The sequence below is a fragment of the Heliangelus exortis genome, chromosome 8, assembly GCF_036169615.1.
Source record: "Heliangelus exortis chromosome 8, bHelExo1.hap1, whole genome shotgun sequence".
Lineage (NCBI taxonomy): Eukaryota > Metazoa > Chordata > Aves > Apodiformes > Trochilidae > Heliangelus > Heliangelus exortis.
The window spans coordinates 28,155,996-28,172,264 of record NC_092429.1 but is presented as its reverse complement, the minus strand read 5'-3'; the positions used below and the strand labels follow the sequence as shown (position 1 = coordinate 28,172,264).

The following is a 16,269-nucleotide window of genomic DNA, read 5'->3' as shown; positions in this document are numbered from 1 at the left end:
TCTGACCTTCCTCTGCCCAGTGACAAGGCACAGAAAGTCTGGGTGCTGGGACATAAGGACCTCAGGGTTGGTAAGCCTGGAGGGAAAAAGGGAGAACTGGGACATCCAAGTCCCACTGTAGATGGTTTTCAGAGGACCCTTGGTGTTCCTGTCCTGCAAAGTTTTTCCAAGAAGAAATCTCTTGCAGTTTCTCATGGAAAAGAAAGCCAAGTGCAGTTTACAGTTAAACTCCAGCTCTTGTTTTTTAAGCAAGTCATGTTTGTTATGTTGGATTGCAGCTATTATTTTAGAAATGTAACTATGCACTTGAGACAAGTCAAGTCTCCAGTAGATTTCATTCCTAAATTTGCTTTTATTGTAATTCAGAGCCTTGCTGGCTCATCACCCCCCTTCCAAATTGACACAGAGGCGGTGCCTTTCTTCAAGTTTAAATGAAAACAGCTGCCATTAGCTTTGGATTTACTGAACTGCTGTAAAAAATGCAGTGGGCTATAACACTGATCTGTGTATCAAAATAATCTAGAGATTACAGTATAGCTAAGCCACTCTTCCCACCCCAAGCACAAGTCTCTTCTCTCTGCAGGATGCCTGCAGCTCCGTGGCTCAGCACACACCACCAGTTGCCCTCTTCTTGCATGGTGTGTGTCCAGCACTCTGTGTAAGAGGCAGAGTTCAGATTTAACTCAAGAAGCCACTTTGATTCCTTTATTTCTTCCTAGGATTAGATTCAGTAGTCCCATGGTTTGCACTTTTTTTGGCAGGAGCAGCTGTAAGCATCTGTGCAGGTAGCACCACGAGGACTGGTGGCCTTAGCAGCAGCACAAAGACTGAAAAGATCTCTCTTTTTCTTAGGATCCCTGTGCAAAATAGCTCCCTGGATATGAAAGTCTTCCCATCATTTGCTCTCTCAAAACTGAGGGCTGGTGGCTGCACGTTTAGCCAAACAAAAGTGAGACACAGGATGGGAAACCCCCTTGTGAGATCCAAGAAAATTGGCAGCCAGATTTTTTGACAAGAATCGACAGAATTTTTTACAAACCTGGGTCCTTAGGTTAATGTCACACAGTGGCACTTGTCTTTAGTCTGCCTTGGTCTGCTGGTTATGTGCTTGACCCTCCATAACTCACATTTTCCTGGTTCTGAAGGAGCCCTGGTCTCTTAAGAGTTGTTCTATTTCGTCAAACACAACAGCAAAATAATCTTTTTAAGACAGAAATTTCCTGTGAGTGGCATGGGGAGTTCTGCAAAGTTCCTGTTTTCTGTTGTGTTGGCACCTTCTGATGGCTCCCTCAGCCTTCCTTCATCATCCATCATCATCATCCTGATGTAACAGACTTCAAAAGTGCTCTGAAATAATACACATCCTAATTAAAATGGTCAAGAACAAACCTAGGGGTAAGGCCTTTTGAGCAGAACTGGAGGAATTTCTGCCATCAAGCAGCATCATTATTTGCATGCAGCTCCATAGAAGGTTCTTTCAGCCACGTGCAGAAGCCACTCACATGTCCAAGGCTGGTACCAAACCCTCTGTGAAAAATCCATAAAGCAAACACAGAACCCACACAGGCTGAGAGGGAAAATAAAACCAACAGCTCTTTGGGAAGTGACAATCTTCCCATGTCTCGAGGTTGGATAAATAAAGTCTCCAACTTCCTCTGCCTTCCAGGGTCAAGAAAACAAAAGATGCCATTTCTTTCTTCCAGAACAAGAAGCACAATTCCCTGTCAGTCATCAAATGGGGGAGGTCTGAACCCATACAGACATCTTCTGGCTCCTGCCTTCCCTAGAGGGTGCTGCCCATCACTTTGGGTAACCTTCTGTCTCATTTTCAGTACTTTCAGAATGGTTTCCAGGAGGCTGATGGCCCCAGCTACCTCCAGATGTTGTTGCTTCAGTTTTCATGTTAGAACCCAAATCCTTGGCCCCACACTCAGGAGCTCGTGGCACTTGGGTAGGGACAGAGGGCTCTTGGCTACACAAGTGCAACCTGTAGGGTTACTTCTCTTACTTCTATTTCTGGATTTTTAGCAGAAATTGCTGAAAACTCAGCACAGCCTCCCAAGGCTGTCTGTGGGCACACAGTTATTTATGTAGGATTACAACCTAGCTGTGAGGTGAGAGAAGGATGGCTGCTAGAATCATAGAATCCTAGAATCCTAGGGGTTGGAAGGGACCTGGAAAGATCATCTAGTCCAACCCCCCCTGCCAGAGCAGGGCCCCCTAGAGTACATCCCCTAGGAACGTGTCCAGGTGGGTTTTGAATGTCTCCAGTGAAGGAGACTCCACAACCCCCCTGGGCAGCCTGTTCCAGGGCTCCGTCACCCTTACAGTAAAAAAATTTTTTCTGATATTCAACTTGAACCTCCTATGCTCCAATTTACACCCATTACCCCTTGTCCTGTCACTGGTCACCACTGAGAAAAGCCTAACTCCATCTCCCTGACACTCACCCCTTACATATTTGAAAACATTGATGAGGTCACCCCTCAGTCTCCTTTTCTCCAAACTAAAGAGACCCAGCTCCCTCAGCCTTTCCTCATAAGGGAGATGTTCCACTCCCTTAATCATCTCAGTAGCTCTGCACTGGACTCTTTCAAGCACTTCCCTGTCCTTCTTGAACTGAGGGGCCCAGAACTGGACACAATACTCCAGGTGTGGCCTCACCAATGCAGAATAGAGGGGGAGGAGAACCTCTCTTGACCTACTAACCACACCCTTTCTAATGCACCCCAGGATGCCATTGGCCTTCTTGGCCACAAGGGCACATTGCTGGCTCATGGGCATCTTCTTGTCTACCAGGACCCCCAGGTCTCTTTCACCTACACTGCTCTCCAGCAGCTCAGCCCCCAACCTATACTGGGACATCGTGTTGTTCTTCCCCAAATGCAAAACTCTACACTTCCCCTTGTTGAATTTCATCATGTTTCTCCCTGCCCAACTCTCCAGCCTGTCTAAGTCTCTCTGAATGGCAGCACAGCCTTCTGGTGTGTCAGCCACTCCTCCCAGCTTAGTGTCATCAGCAAACTTGCTGAGGGTACATTCTATACCCTCATCCAAGTCGTTGATGAATATATTGAACAACAAGGGCTTGTTTAAGACCATCACTGAGAGTCCTTCAAAGCAGTGAGATCCTCTAAACCAGGATGTAAAAAACCTCTCTGAGAATATCTCCATGCTGCAAGTCCACAGGCTGTGTTGAAAAGGCCACTCTTCTGCTTCCTGAGCTGCCAGTTGAAGAATAAAAGTGGTTTGGTGAAGCCTGAGCAGGGAAAAATCAGAGCCCTGGTTGGCTCTAGGTTATTGGCACAGCAAGATTAATGAGCCTGGACTGAGAAATGGGCAAGAGTCTTATCTCCTGGGTGTAGTCATAGCAATTACTGGGATTCTGCTGTAAGAATGGGTTGCTGATGTCACAAGAGCTGCAGCTCTAGAGGTCAGGGTTGAAATCACAGCAGAACACATTTTGTTGTTGAATTTTAACATCAGATTTTAATGGTAGGATGAGGTGCTGATATCCTCACTCCCTTTCTCTTTTCAAAGTGGTGTAAAAGCAGTTAATTAGAACAGAAAAGCCCTCCAGACTGCCCTGCATTTCTTTTGAACATCAGAATGGTCTAAAACATCGTTGCCTAGACTCAAATTTTCAACAGGTTTTGTTGTTTTTGAGAGACTTCACTTTACGTAACCATTGTCTGTTGTTCTATGTTGTCTTTGTCAGGAAGGAGAAGATAAATTATTCAAAAAAGTAGGAAAAAAAGAAATTCAACAGTTTGCACACAGAAGTAATGGAGTCTGTGTCACTTGAGTTCATGTTTATTTGGTTAAGACAGGAAATGATCAAGAAATTAAATCATAAAGACTTATTCCCCAGTGACTTCTTATAATGAGTTGTTTACCTAAATTGCTAAATGAGTAACCTATTTTTATGTATTCAAAAGAACAGGAAGATGGTTTCAGAGGTTCTTCTCTGCCTTTTTGCCCCTTCATTAATACAAAAAAAGAATTGCTCTTGGGTTTTGTGTGATAGAGCAGGCCAAGCCCCAGTGTGACTGGTCTGCCCTGTATAGAAAGGATAAGTGCTACAGATGGCATTTTCTTGGGAACAAACTGTTTCTGAAGGAGGTAGGGAATGAGTCATAAATTAATTAGCCTTCATACACACTATTTCCAACACCAGTGTTGAGTTACTACACCAGATTTATTTTTTTTTTTCCCTATAAAAGATAGGCTGCTCTAAAATCCATACAGAAAAAGAAACCCATGCCATGTTTCCCATGAAAAGAAACCCCTGGCTGCCAGTGTGGAGCTGCCAAATTCTGCTTAGAACATGTGTGCATCAGAGCCCTTATCTTCCCAGTTTTCCCTAACTCTGGGTAACTTTGCCCCCCCACCAAGCTTCCCAGCTCTGTGCTGAGAGCTGTGCTGCAATGCAAAGGGGGAATTTTCCTCCTGCTCTGTGGGATTGGTGTCACCATCTCAGCCCCCCTGAGCAGTGTTTGTGCAGCACATCATAACTCAAGCCCTGAGCCCAGCTGATCTGCCTGAGTCCATTTTCAGATGCTGTAAATTCCAGATTACATAATTCCTCCTGGTGTTAAATTATAGGTGGCAAACACAGTTTTATGTTGGTGATACACAGGCCAAGCCTGATTGCTGGTGACTCTCTTTCTGCAGTGATCTGAAGCATAATTATCCATAATGAGCTCACCCTATAAAAACAGCAAATGGCAACAGCACTGGTAGTTGAGCTTCACATCCCTGAGTTCTGCCTTGAGGTTATTAAAAATACAGCAGTCCAAGAGAGTCTTTTTCAGTGCTTGGGTTGCAGTCTCTAAGGAGATGGTGCCAGAGGGACAGGGAGGTTTTTGCCTTCTCATATCCCAGGTCTTGTCCTCACCCCCTTCATTCAGTCCCTTTGCCTCCAGCACTTCCTAAGGCATCCCCCAGGCTTGATGCTTTGCAGCAGGTTGGCTCTGGGAAAGTGTGAAAAATACCTCCTGAGCATCTGAAGGATATTTTCCATTTCAGTTATCCACCCCTTTTTACCAGGTAAATCATCTGCCTCCATCCTCTCTTGTTCTGTAGGTGAAAAGACCCTGGCACATCCCAAGACATCACTATGTCATGTTTGACTAACCTCATAGCCTTCCATGAGGAAATTACTAGGTGGACAGATGATGGAAGAGTGGTAGATGTGGTTTATCTTGATTTCAGTAAAGCATTTGACACCGTCTCTCACAGCATCCTTGTAGATAAGTTGATCAAGTATGGGTTTGGTGATCAGGTAGTGAGGTGGATCAGGAACTGGTTGAAAGGAAGGAGTCAGAGAGTTGTAGTCAATGGGGCAGAATCTGGTTGGAGGTGTGTGACCAGTGGAGTCCCTCAGGGGTCGGTACTGGGACCGGTGTTGTTCAATATCTTCATCAACGACTTGGATGAGGGTATAGAATGTACCCTCAGCAAGTTTGCTGATGACACTGAGCTGGGAGGAGTGGCTGACACACCAGAAGGCTGTGCTGCCATTCAGAGAGACTTAGACAGGCTGGAGAGTTGGGCAGGGAGAAACATGATGAAATTCAACAAGGGGAAGTGTAGAGTTTTGCATTTGGGGAAGAACAACACGATGTCCCAGTATAGGTTGGGGGCTGAGCTGCTGGAGAGCAGTGTAGGTGAAAGAGACCTGGGGGTCCTGGTAGACAAGAAGATGCCCATGAGCCAGCAATGTGCCCTTGTGGCCAAGAAGGCCAATGGCATCCTGGGGTGCATTAGAAAGGGTGTGGTTAGTAGGTCAAGAGAGGTTCTCCTCCCCCTCTATTCTGCATTGGTGAGGCCACACCTGGAGTATTGTGTCCAGTTCTGGGCCCCTCAGTTCAAGAAGGACAGGGAAGTGCTTGAAAGAGTCCAGCGCAGAGCTACTGAGATGATTAAGGGAGTGGAACATCTCCCTTATGAGGAAAGGCTGAGGGAGCTGGGGCTCTTTAGTTTGGAGAAAAGGAGACTGAGGGGTGACCTCATCAATGTTTTCAAATATGTAAGGGGTGAGTGTCAGGGAGATGGAGTTATGCTTTTCTCAGTGGTGACCAGTGATAGGACAAGGGGTAATGGGTGTAAATTGGAGCATAGGAGGTTCAAGTTGAATATCAGAAAAAATTTTTTTACTGTAAGGGTGACGGAGCCCTGGAACAGGCTGCCCAGGGGGGTTGTGGAGTCTCCTTCACTGGAGACATTCAAACCCCACCTGGACACGTTCCTAGGGGATGTACTCTAGGGGGCCCTGCTCTGGCAGGGGGGGTTGGACTAGATGATCTTTCCAGGTCCCTTCCAACCCCTAGGATTCTATGATTCTATGATGTGGCTGAAGAAAAAATTGCCAGCCTGAGCTGGAAAGGAGGCCCCTCTGTTTCAGAGCAGGACTCAGACATTAAAGCAATAAATCTCCTCTTGTTTAGCTGGGAAACAGATATTTAAAACATCTCACTCTTTATTAGTGTGCCATGTCCAACTAGGCACTCTGCAGCATGTGTATATATATATATATTTTTTTTTTTTTTAATTAACTTGCAAAGTCATTGAATCAGAGAACCTCAGGTGGAGGAAAGGGCTCACCCCATGCAAACAGAAGTGTCACAGAGCTGGGATTAAAAATACTCTTCTGTGAGCAGGGGCTGATCACAGTGTCTAAATAAATGAGGAATTTTTATGTCTCCAAGTGAGACAGGTGGAAAATTCTACTCACTCTTTGGACATGATCCATCCCATAAAGACACTGCAACTGGAAGTGAAAACAGGCTCACACCAACCTTCACTCTTAAAGCAGTGAGATGCTAACACAAGGATTGGGTGACAGAGAAGGTGTCAATGAAAAGTGACACCACCTCTAGGAAAAAAAAAAAGATGGAGTTAAATTTATTTTAGCATTAAATGCTTATAAATTGAAATCATGAAGTAATTGCTGTTGTTCGAAGGGCTAAAGAAGAATAGGAGGATGTATTAAAAGAAAAACCAATAGGGTAAAATGCTGGCAAATGATATGAAGATTGATTAAAGATACAGATCTCTGTGAAAAAGTCTTTGAAGGGACCCTAAAAAAATCCAAAGTGACTTTTGATCATGAGGATTCAGTGTTTCTGACCAAGATCCCTGTTCCTATAGGCATAGAGACACAGCAGCCTGGATCACTGTTTGGGAGCAGAACCAAAATACCCAGGATTTCCCTGAGTCCACAGAGGTGAAACCACTGCAATTGGTTTGTTTGGAAATAGTTGCAAGCAGCAATTTGCTTTTAAAAGGAGAAGTTATTTGGGTCACAACGTAACTTTCTCCCTTGCCTCGAATAATCAAAAAAAAAAAATAATCTGTAAATGTTTTAGGAACCCCCACTGTGTTGTGTATTTTTAGTCTTAGTAGCTGCTAGAGTACCAAGTGCTTCATTTCTATACTTATTTGGTAGTGTATACTGAAACTGCAGAGAGAAACACTGTCCAGATGTGGTGGGTAGGACAGTCAGGGCTGCTCAGCCAAGAGGAGATGGAAGATTGCAGAAATGACAGAAAAAAATCCCTGAATTGTGTGTGTCTGGGGACAGCCCTTCAACATCCCAACCCCAGTGCTGCCCACAGCTGGAACCAGCATCCTCTGGCATCTGCACTTTCTGAACCAAGGAATTTGGGCTATAAATTGTTCAGGCAGCTTGGTGTCAAATCATTCTTGAAACCCAACTTTGGCATCATCAGGTGCAGGGAGCAGAAAGCAAGGAGGTATTGGGACTCATTTGGTGGCTCTTTTAAAGCTGCCTGGGTTCCTGCTGGGGGGACAGAAGGGGCTGCAAGTGTGAATTAACAGTGATCTGGTGTGGCAAGGCAACCTTTCTCATTAGGAGGAAATGTGGAATATAGAAATATTAGAATATTGAAAGTAGCTGTGCAGCAAAGATGGTTTGAAGAGAGGTGGTGGGTTTGAATCCCATTATGCAGAAATAATTCCTTGGTACCTGCTTTGGCATCAACTACACCAGTTCCATGGGTAAAAAATTTACTCTGGGCTGTTGTCCAGGAGGAGGGGATGATTCTTTAGCCTTACTGACAAGGACAGGTAGTAAGAGGGGGAAATTACTTGCCTCATCTTTACTTTATCTCACCAGCAGAAGCAAGGATGTGTAGCTCAGATTTCTGGGGTCAACACTGACTTAATTGTATATTTAGTGAGCACCTTGTGGGAGCAGAGTGAGCAAGTTCTGACCACTTCTACAAGGCACCTACTAAGAAACCTGTGGGTTATCTCCTGCCAAGGCAGTTGTGCCTAAGAGAAAAGGGGGATGTTCAGTAGCCCAGGCCCTGTATTGGTCTCACAAAATATTTTTTGGGTAGTTCAGGGGTAAGTTTTGGGACTGCCAGGGGTAAGGCAAGGTTTTGTATATTGTGTAAAGCAAGGGAGCTCAGGTGTGAGCACATCTTCAGAAAGCTGCAAAGCTCTTCCCTGGTGCTTGGTTACAGCCTTGAGACACTTCACAAGGTGGCATTTCAGGGCAGCTGTGTTGCAGCCTCTCTGCAGATTGCAGGAAGCATTTTCCTGCTGCAATTTGCCTTGTGTGGAGGGGTATGTGTTAGTGGGAAAGGGTAAATTCCCAGGGTAACTTTTCCCTGTCCTATGGCTGTGTCCAAAGGGCCAAACAAGTCCAGAGAGACAATTCACATCACCATGTGTCCTGGCTAAAAACAGTAAGATATTTGTTACCTGTCTCTCAAGTCTTCTGCCTACCTTCTGCCTTTCTCTAAGACAGCATCTCTTGTAGAAGTGGATGCTTGAAATTGTTATAAATGACTGAGACTCAATACTCTTGTGTTAATGGTTTAATTTAATTAATAAAACTGCAATAAGCAAAACAGCACTGGGTGCCTGGGGAGTCTCCGCTCCACTCACACGCCGTAAAGTTTAATCTCTTAGTTTATATTCCACACCTTAATACATATTCATAACTATTCTAATACATATTCATGACTGTTCTAGGAATAGGCTGGATTATGTTTATTAGTTCTTGGAAGAGGCACATGCCCACTTTATCTCTGAGGGTCTTTTTGACCCCCAGCTGGTGGTCGCTGGATGAAGTCAGTGTCTGCCTCAGTTTCCCCTCTTGTTACCCTTTGATTCCCCACAGGAGCTCCTTCACTCTTTCCTGTGCAACACTCTGCAGTCAGCAGTAAAACCACCTTAAATTGCAATGCTATGTGGTGAGCAGCAAAATCAGCTGAGATTAGCACAATGGAATATACACTGTAGTGTTTTCAAGTTACTGAAACTGTGGGTGTCTTGTATCTTGTTCCCCTAAGCCTTGTAGTTACACAAAGACCAGTTATATTTGCATCTTTCACAATGTTGAAGGCAGATATATTATTAGTACTCTCAAAATGGGGTTAGCAAAATACTTTATAAAAGTTGGGTTAGTAAACACTTTATAATTATTCAAATAATCATTCAACATGAACTCACAAACACACATATATTACAATCTCAAAGACAGACTTGTGAATATTCAACTGATTGATTCATCTCAGTACTACTACAGGGAGAAGGAGGACTTTGGTTTTTATGGTCTTTCCAATAAACCAGTTTTGGAAATCTAGTACTTCAATCTTCCATCATCTTTAGTAACTGATAGCAGTAGGTATTACCTTCAGCCTTATTTGCTATATGTTTTTTATTCAGACTCCTGATGTCAGCTTTCTTCAGCTGGGTCTTGCAGCTTGTTTCTTTTTAAGCTGAGCTGCCATAAACCCTGGAGAACAGTGTTGAGGAATTAGGTTTCTGTCCCCAAGACCAAGCTTGTGCTGAGAGTTCAGTCTGCAAGGGCCAGCAAGACTCTTGGAGAAGGTGTGCTCAGGCACCAGCAGTGCTTGGCTCAGTTACTTTAGCTGTTAATTTTAAATAGCCCATCATCTGAAGCATGGCTTTTAAACCTCTTTAACAACTAATTAAGTGCAACACACCCTTTTGGCCTGGTAAGGATGGCTCCTTAAGCCTGAGGCTGTGTGAGTGACTGTATGTTCTGTACTTCAAAGAGGAGTAATAAATCTATTTTTAAATCCAGACACCTCTACAGGAGATCTGTTCCTGTGTTTTTGCTTATGTAATCCCACAAAGCATCAGTCATGGGTAATTCAGCACAAGAAACTTGAGACATAATTCAGTGTTGCTCTGGGCTGGAAAGCAGCCCCTTGTAACACAGGTTGGCAGCACTCACCTTCCAGCTAAGAAAAGAGCAGCACCAGGCTGCAGACACCTCTGCCCCTGCCCACCCCCCTGCATCCTGAGCTCTGATGGGTTTAGGGTCCCCTGAGAGGGAGCACTGGGTGCCCACGCTGCAGAGCACCCATTTGCTCACTGCTCTAGAAAATTCCCTTCCACTGGTGTCTCCCAGGTGCTGGTATTACTGGGAGCCCCATGGAAGAGGAAGGGATGAAAGACTGACCAGGTTGTCTGTAAAAGATCTCAGGTGAGAATCACCAAGCTCAATTGTTGGCTTTTTCTGGGGGTGAGGTCAGACCATGGGGTTTCCTGAAGAGCAGGGAGCTCTGCTCCAGATATTGCCCTGAACATGTGATACCATGTGAAGATGCTGAACATGTCCTGCTCCTCAGCCATTCTGTTTCACAGAACCATTTGGGTTGGAAAGGAGCTCTGAGAGCATCCAGTCCAACCCTTGATCCACTCCCCCCGTGGTTCCCAGCCCATGGCACTGAGTGCCACATCCAGTCTCTTCTTAAAAACCTCCAGGGATGGAGAATCCACCCCTTCCCTGGGCAGCCCATTCCAATGGCTGAGCACCCTCTCCCTAAAGAAATTCTTTCTCATGTCCAACCTAAACCTCCCCTGGCACAACTTGAGACCTCTTGTGCCCTCTTGTCTTGCTGAGAGTTGCCTGGGAAAAGAGCCCAAGCCCCCCTGGCTCCAACCTCCTTTCAGGGAGTTGGAGAGAGTGATGAGGTCTCCCCTGAGCCTCCTCTTCTCCAGCCTCAACACCCCCAGCTCCCTCAGCCCTTCCTCACAGGACTTGTGCTGGATCCCTTCACAGCCTCCTTGCTCTTCTCTGGACCTGCTCCAGCACCTCAATCTCCTTCCTGAGCTGAGGGGCCCAGAACTGGACACAGGACTCAAGCTGTGGCCTCACCAGAGCTGAGCACAGAGCTGCTCACCAAGGACCCCTGGCCCAGCAATGCTGTCACTGCCATCTCAGCTGTGCTGTGCATCCCTTCACCTGGGCAAACATCAGCTCAGATCTCACTGCTCTCTTGTCTTTGCCCTGAGCAAAGAGCAGACAGAGTTCTCACAGCTCAGTTGACACAAGGGGCTCTGTAATGATCAGGTACAGCCTGGCCCTGAGGAGCTTCAGTCATGAGCAGGCACCTGCAGCTCCCAGAAAAAGAGAAAAGCAGAGCTGGGGGACCATGAGCAAGTGTGGGGAGGGTACCTCAGGTACCTCAGGTCTTGTCTGAGAGACAAGAGTGTCAGACAGACAGACACCCAAGGGAGCTTCATCCAGGGCTTATATTTCATTATCAATAGAAATTTGGTCAAAGGTAAATCTGTTTCTCTTGAAACTCAGCTTTTTAATTTCTAGTCCTATCATGCTGTTGGCTGATCCCCAGTGATCCTCTGCAGTCCTCAAGTTTTTTTCTGTGGTATTTCTGCCCAGCCCCATTTTGTATTCATGTTTTTCCAGTCCTCCCAAGCATTCTACTTAGCTCTGGCCTTGGTTGAAATCCATCCTGAAGATTTTGGACAGTCTTTTACTGAAAGTGCAGTCTAATCCAGTACTTCAAGGTGGTTGAAATCCCTCCAGTTTAGTGTCTTCCAGGGGCCTTATAAGTATGTTCTCTGTTCCTCAGCCAGATCATCAAACAGTTTCATGGTGTCGAGCTGAGGCTGGAGCCATGTGGAATCATTTTTGCAGTGCCTGCCCCTTTGACAGCAAGATAGTTTTTCCAAACATTCAGGTCACTTTTGCTGAGAGCATCACGTGGGCTGACACAGAGCATCAGCACCTCTGCACTCTCTGATGGAGCCCTGTGAGCACAGTTCTCAGACTGCTCCTTCCAGCACAGCTGGTCCAGGTGCTCAGCAGCATCCCTGAGCTGGATCTGCAGAAAATCCCACCTCCTCTTCTCATTTTGGGGCCAGTGGTAGTGAGAGAAGCTGCTAGAGATGTCTGTAGGGGGGGAATTGAACTGATCCTGCTACTGTCCTCATCCCTGTGAGACTGAGACCCTTCCTGCAGCAGCATCAACAGTGCCTTCAGCCCAGAAGAGGAAGGAATCAGCTGTATTGAAACCCCAGTGTCACTCCCTGGGGGATTCACCCTCCCAGCCTGCTCCCAGGACAGGATCCTGGTGTTCTGCCCATGTCTGAGGTGTTGTGAGTCCCTTCCATGCCCGCTGGACAGAGAGGTGTCACCTGTCAGCATCATTTCTCTCAGCTGGGGTGGCAGCAGAAGACAGAGCCCCTCTGGCACAGGGCTAGCAGAGCTCTGATGTATTTAATCAGGGGTCACTTGGAGCCTGGGCCATCACTGGGAGAAGTGTGAGCAGCTGAGATGGGCTGATCTGAAGCCTCCCAGGGGCTTCTTCTCCAGGATTCCTGCTCTCCTCCGTGCCAGGGAACCTAATGACAGCCCACTGTGGGCAGACACAGGAAAACCTTGCTGCCTTCCCCAGAGGTTTCCCTGTCCCTGGCTGCTCTCTCCTCCCACTACACCCACTTGTGGCTTTGGAGCACGTTTTGCTCTCATTGCCAGGGTTCTTGTCAAGCTTTGAGCTGCAGTCTGAGAGCTGAGGAGCTGCATTTCCAGCTTGCTGTGTCACAGGGAGCTCAGCTGATCCCATTTACTCTTTCCAGGCTCCCGACCTTGCCTCAAAAAGGGTCCCACCTGGGGACACAATCCCCCTAAGCTGTGGCAGGGCTTTTACCAGCAGCAAGGGTTGTTTGGATCCTTGCTACAGAGACAGGCACAGCTGTTCCTGGCCTTGGCCATCCGGTGGCACACACAGAGTTTTTTCCATTTCATTTCTGCAGGTGGGAGCTTTGATTTCCCTTGCAGACTTTCAGCCCCCTTAGCAAGGGTTTGCTCCTGAATTTCATTGCTATACCAGACATATTTCATCTAATGGCTTCTGCAGGTGGTGTGGGGTACCAGAGGGTCCAGCCACAGTTGTCAGCTGTCATCTAGAGTCAGAGTTAATCCAAGAAAACAGTAAAAATTAGTAATGTATACTGCATTCCTCCCATCCATATGCTTCCCATTAGATCTTCCATCCTCCTCAGCACAGAAAGAAGAAAACCCTGCTGATGGCAGTCAAGAGTTTCTGACTCTGAAAGGCAAGGATTGGTAGTGCCTGGAAATCTGATCTGGGCTCTCACATTCCTTGGTCTCTGGAGGGGATTCTCCCCACCTTTAAATGCAGGCAGCAGATGCTGGCCATGTGCACTGCCTCTGCCTGCAAGCCCAAGGAATTCTGCAGCAGCCAACGTGCCCATCCTGGGGCTCTGCAGCCCAACATCCCCCTGTGCTGGGGCCCCAGGTGTTGGATCTCCCTGTGTCCAGAGGCTTTTCAGGGGTGTCACACCACAGTGTCATGCAGGTGCAGCAGCCAGGGTGACACAGTCATGAGGTGCAGTTTATTCTTTCAGGACATAGCATTTTGTTGGGTTTTTTCTTTTTATTAATTACCTGGTGAAGACATTCCTCTAGATCCTCAGTGGCAAGAGGGTTACAGTATTCCTAAACCAATAAAAAAGGAAGTGAAACATTCAGCTTTCCTAAATAAGCCCTATCCTCAATCATCCTTTAGTGGCTCTAGAACAACAGTTCAGTAATAAATGTTACACAAGGCAAACTCCTTTGGTAATCATGTGTTGATGAAGAAGTGGAAATTAAAAATACCTGCATTAATTTCTAGTTGTGACTGCACAGGCCAAGTGTGGCCTCACCTCTGAGGTGTCACAAGCAGGCTGGGGGACACAAAAAGGAAGGGGGTTCCTTCATCCCCCTCCTGCTCCAGACAAACACAGGTCCAGAAAGCTCTGCTTTTGGTGCTTGTAGGGCTAACAGTGGCTTTTTTTTTTTTTTTTAATTTTTCTTTTTTTTCTTACCTTTGCAGAGAATGTGATCAATGGGCAAGACTACGAGGTGATGATGCAGATCGACTGCGAAGTGATGGACACCAGGATCCTCCACATCAAAACCTCCTCTGTCCCTCCCTACCTCCGAGAGCAACGCAGAAACCACACCACCACCTTCTACAGTGCTTCTCCCTCTGTCCCAGAGACCCCCCATGCCCTCAGGGCTATTGTCAAATCCCTGCAGTAACAACAACCCTTGCACCTGGCATACAGCAGGTCCTGCTGCCAGACTGAACCCCAGGGCTCCTGGCACACTGATGAACCAAAAGCAGATCCCACTGAGCCCATTCCTGTGCCTGACCCTTCCCAATGGCCTCATCCTGCCCAGGGGATACACAGCTCAGCCAGCCCCTCACTGGGGACAGGCTGGGGGGACCCTTGTAGCTTGTGATTTGTGATGCCAGAGGTGCAGGTGATGCATGTTTGCTGCAGTCCTGGTGTTGGCATTAGCAGCTGGTGCCTGGGGATGGCACTAGGAAGGTGGGGGCATGGGCTGGCCTTGCTGTCTAGGCACTGTCCAAAATTGTAGGTTGGCTGGTGATTTTTTTAATTTTTTTTTTTTTTTTTTTTTTTTTAGTCCTTGTTAGACTCTTTCCTGAGGCGAGGTGCTGCCTGGGATTGCAGCAGTGCAGCCCAGCAGGGTGGTGAAAAAAAAAAACAAACCACCACATTTCCAGCCAAAGCACTACAAGGAGAACAACCCACAGTGCCACAGAGTGTGGTTCTGCTCCCTGGGGTGCTGGTTGGACCCATGGGGACATGGTGCCTGGCTGGCACAGTGCTGGGCCACCTCCCCAGGTAGTGTGCAGCCCATCACCAGATGCTGTCACCCACACCCTGCTGGTGTCTTCCCCATGGCAAAAAGCTGGGGCTTGGCCTGTGGGTGTGATTTAGTATATGCTCTTCTAAAGATTTTACTGCTGGGGATTTTTCTTTCTTTTTTTCCATCCCCTCCTTCCCCTGCCTTTTGTTTGGTGTTCATTTTCTTGTGTGTGTGTGTGATATTTAATGGTTTTCACAGCTCTCAGAGCAGCACTGGCCCTGCTAGGACAGCAAAACTGCTTCAGTTCAGTGGGACAGAGCCACAGGACCTTCCCTGACCTGACAGCCACCTGCCAGGCAGCAGAGCAGGGATTGTCCCCAAGCCCTGAGCTGCTCACCAGACATGGCTCTTGCTGCACTTGGCTGCTGCTGTGACAAAGCCCACTGCAGAGCTCTGTTAACTGGTCCCAATTTTGTCAGCCAAACCCTGGCCAGAGCTGGGCTGAGGGGCTCCAGCAAATGGTGTACTCTGGTGCTCAGCTGGAATGAGACACCAGCAGTGCATCAGCCTTTTGTAATTACTTCAGCATGTTACATTATTTTTTTTTTCCCCTTTGCAGTTAGCACAGAAGATGATGGGCTTCAGTTTGCCTTTCCTTCATTGTCTCAACTGATGTGGGTTTGTTTTTTTTTTTTTGGGGCGGGGAAGGGTTTTTTTTTCATTATTGTTATTATTATTATTATTTGTGTGTGGCTGTTAGGAAAGAAGGGTTGATGCTGTAGCAAGACAGACAGCTTGGGGAGTTGAGGAGGAGGGCGAGGAGCAATACAACCCTGGAAAGTATGTGCCTTGCAACACTATGGAAAAGCTCTGCCCTTTGCCACGTAGTCAGAGTGAGCTGCACAGGCCCCCCATCCCCTCTCTGCTCACACTCTTGGGAAGCAGCCGGGCTCAGCCAGGAGGGGTTTTGGCTCTGCTCCTTGCACCACTTCTCTTTTCCTGGCCCTGGCCCCACCTGACTCTGGGCCAGCTTGCACAAGAGTCAAAAAGAAAAAGCCCAGCAGTGCCCCAGCTCCCCCAGAGCCCTGGGCAGGGGTGGGCAGATCCTCTGGGGTGGGAGGGAAGCATTTGATGCTGGGCAGGCAGGAAGGGGACCTGGTGGTGGTGGTGGCTCAGCTTGGCACAGTGCAACTCCTTGGCAAGGGCTTCTGTGGCACCACATCCTCAGCCAGCACCCGTGGGCTCAAGTGGTGGGGAGCATCTCATCCCCTGTAGTTTTATTCTCTGTGGTCCCTAGCACTGGAGGCAATAAAATGATTATTTATTTATTATTA

The 16,269-nt window shown here is 47.1% G+C and overlaps 1 protein-coding gene across 3 annotated transcripts in view; it reads left to right on the top strand.

Moving 5' to 3' along the window:
* Window positions 1–16,269, top strand: part of ATF6 (activating transcription factor 6) — an 81,812-nt gene extending 65,543 nt beyond the window's left edge. For all 3 annotated transcript variants that reach the window (XM_071751305.1, XM_071751306.1, XM_071751304.1), the window contains one exon: window positions 14,151–16,269. In XM_071751305.1, coding sequence (XP_071607406.1) covers window positions 14,151–14,359 — 209 coding nt within the window. In that variant the 3' untranslated portion in view covers window positions 14,360–16,269. The remainder of the gene's footprint in view (window positions 1–14,150) is intronic.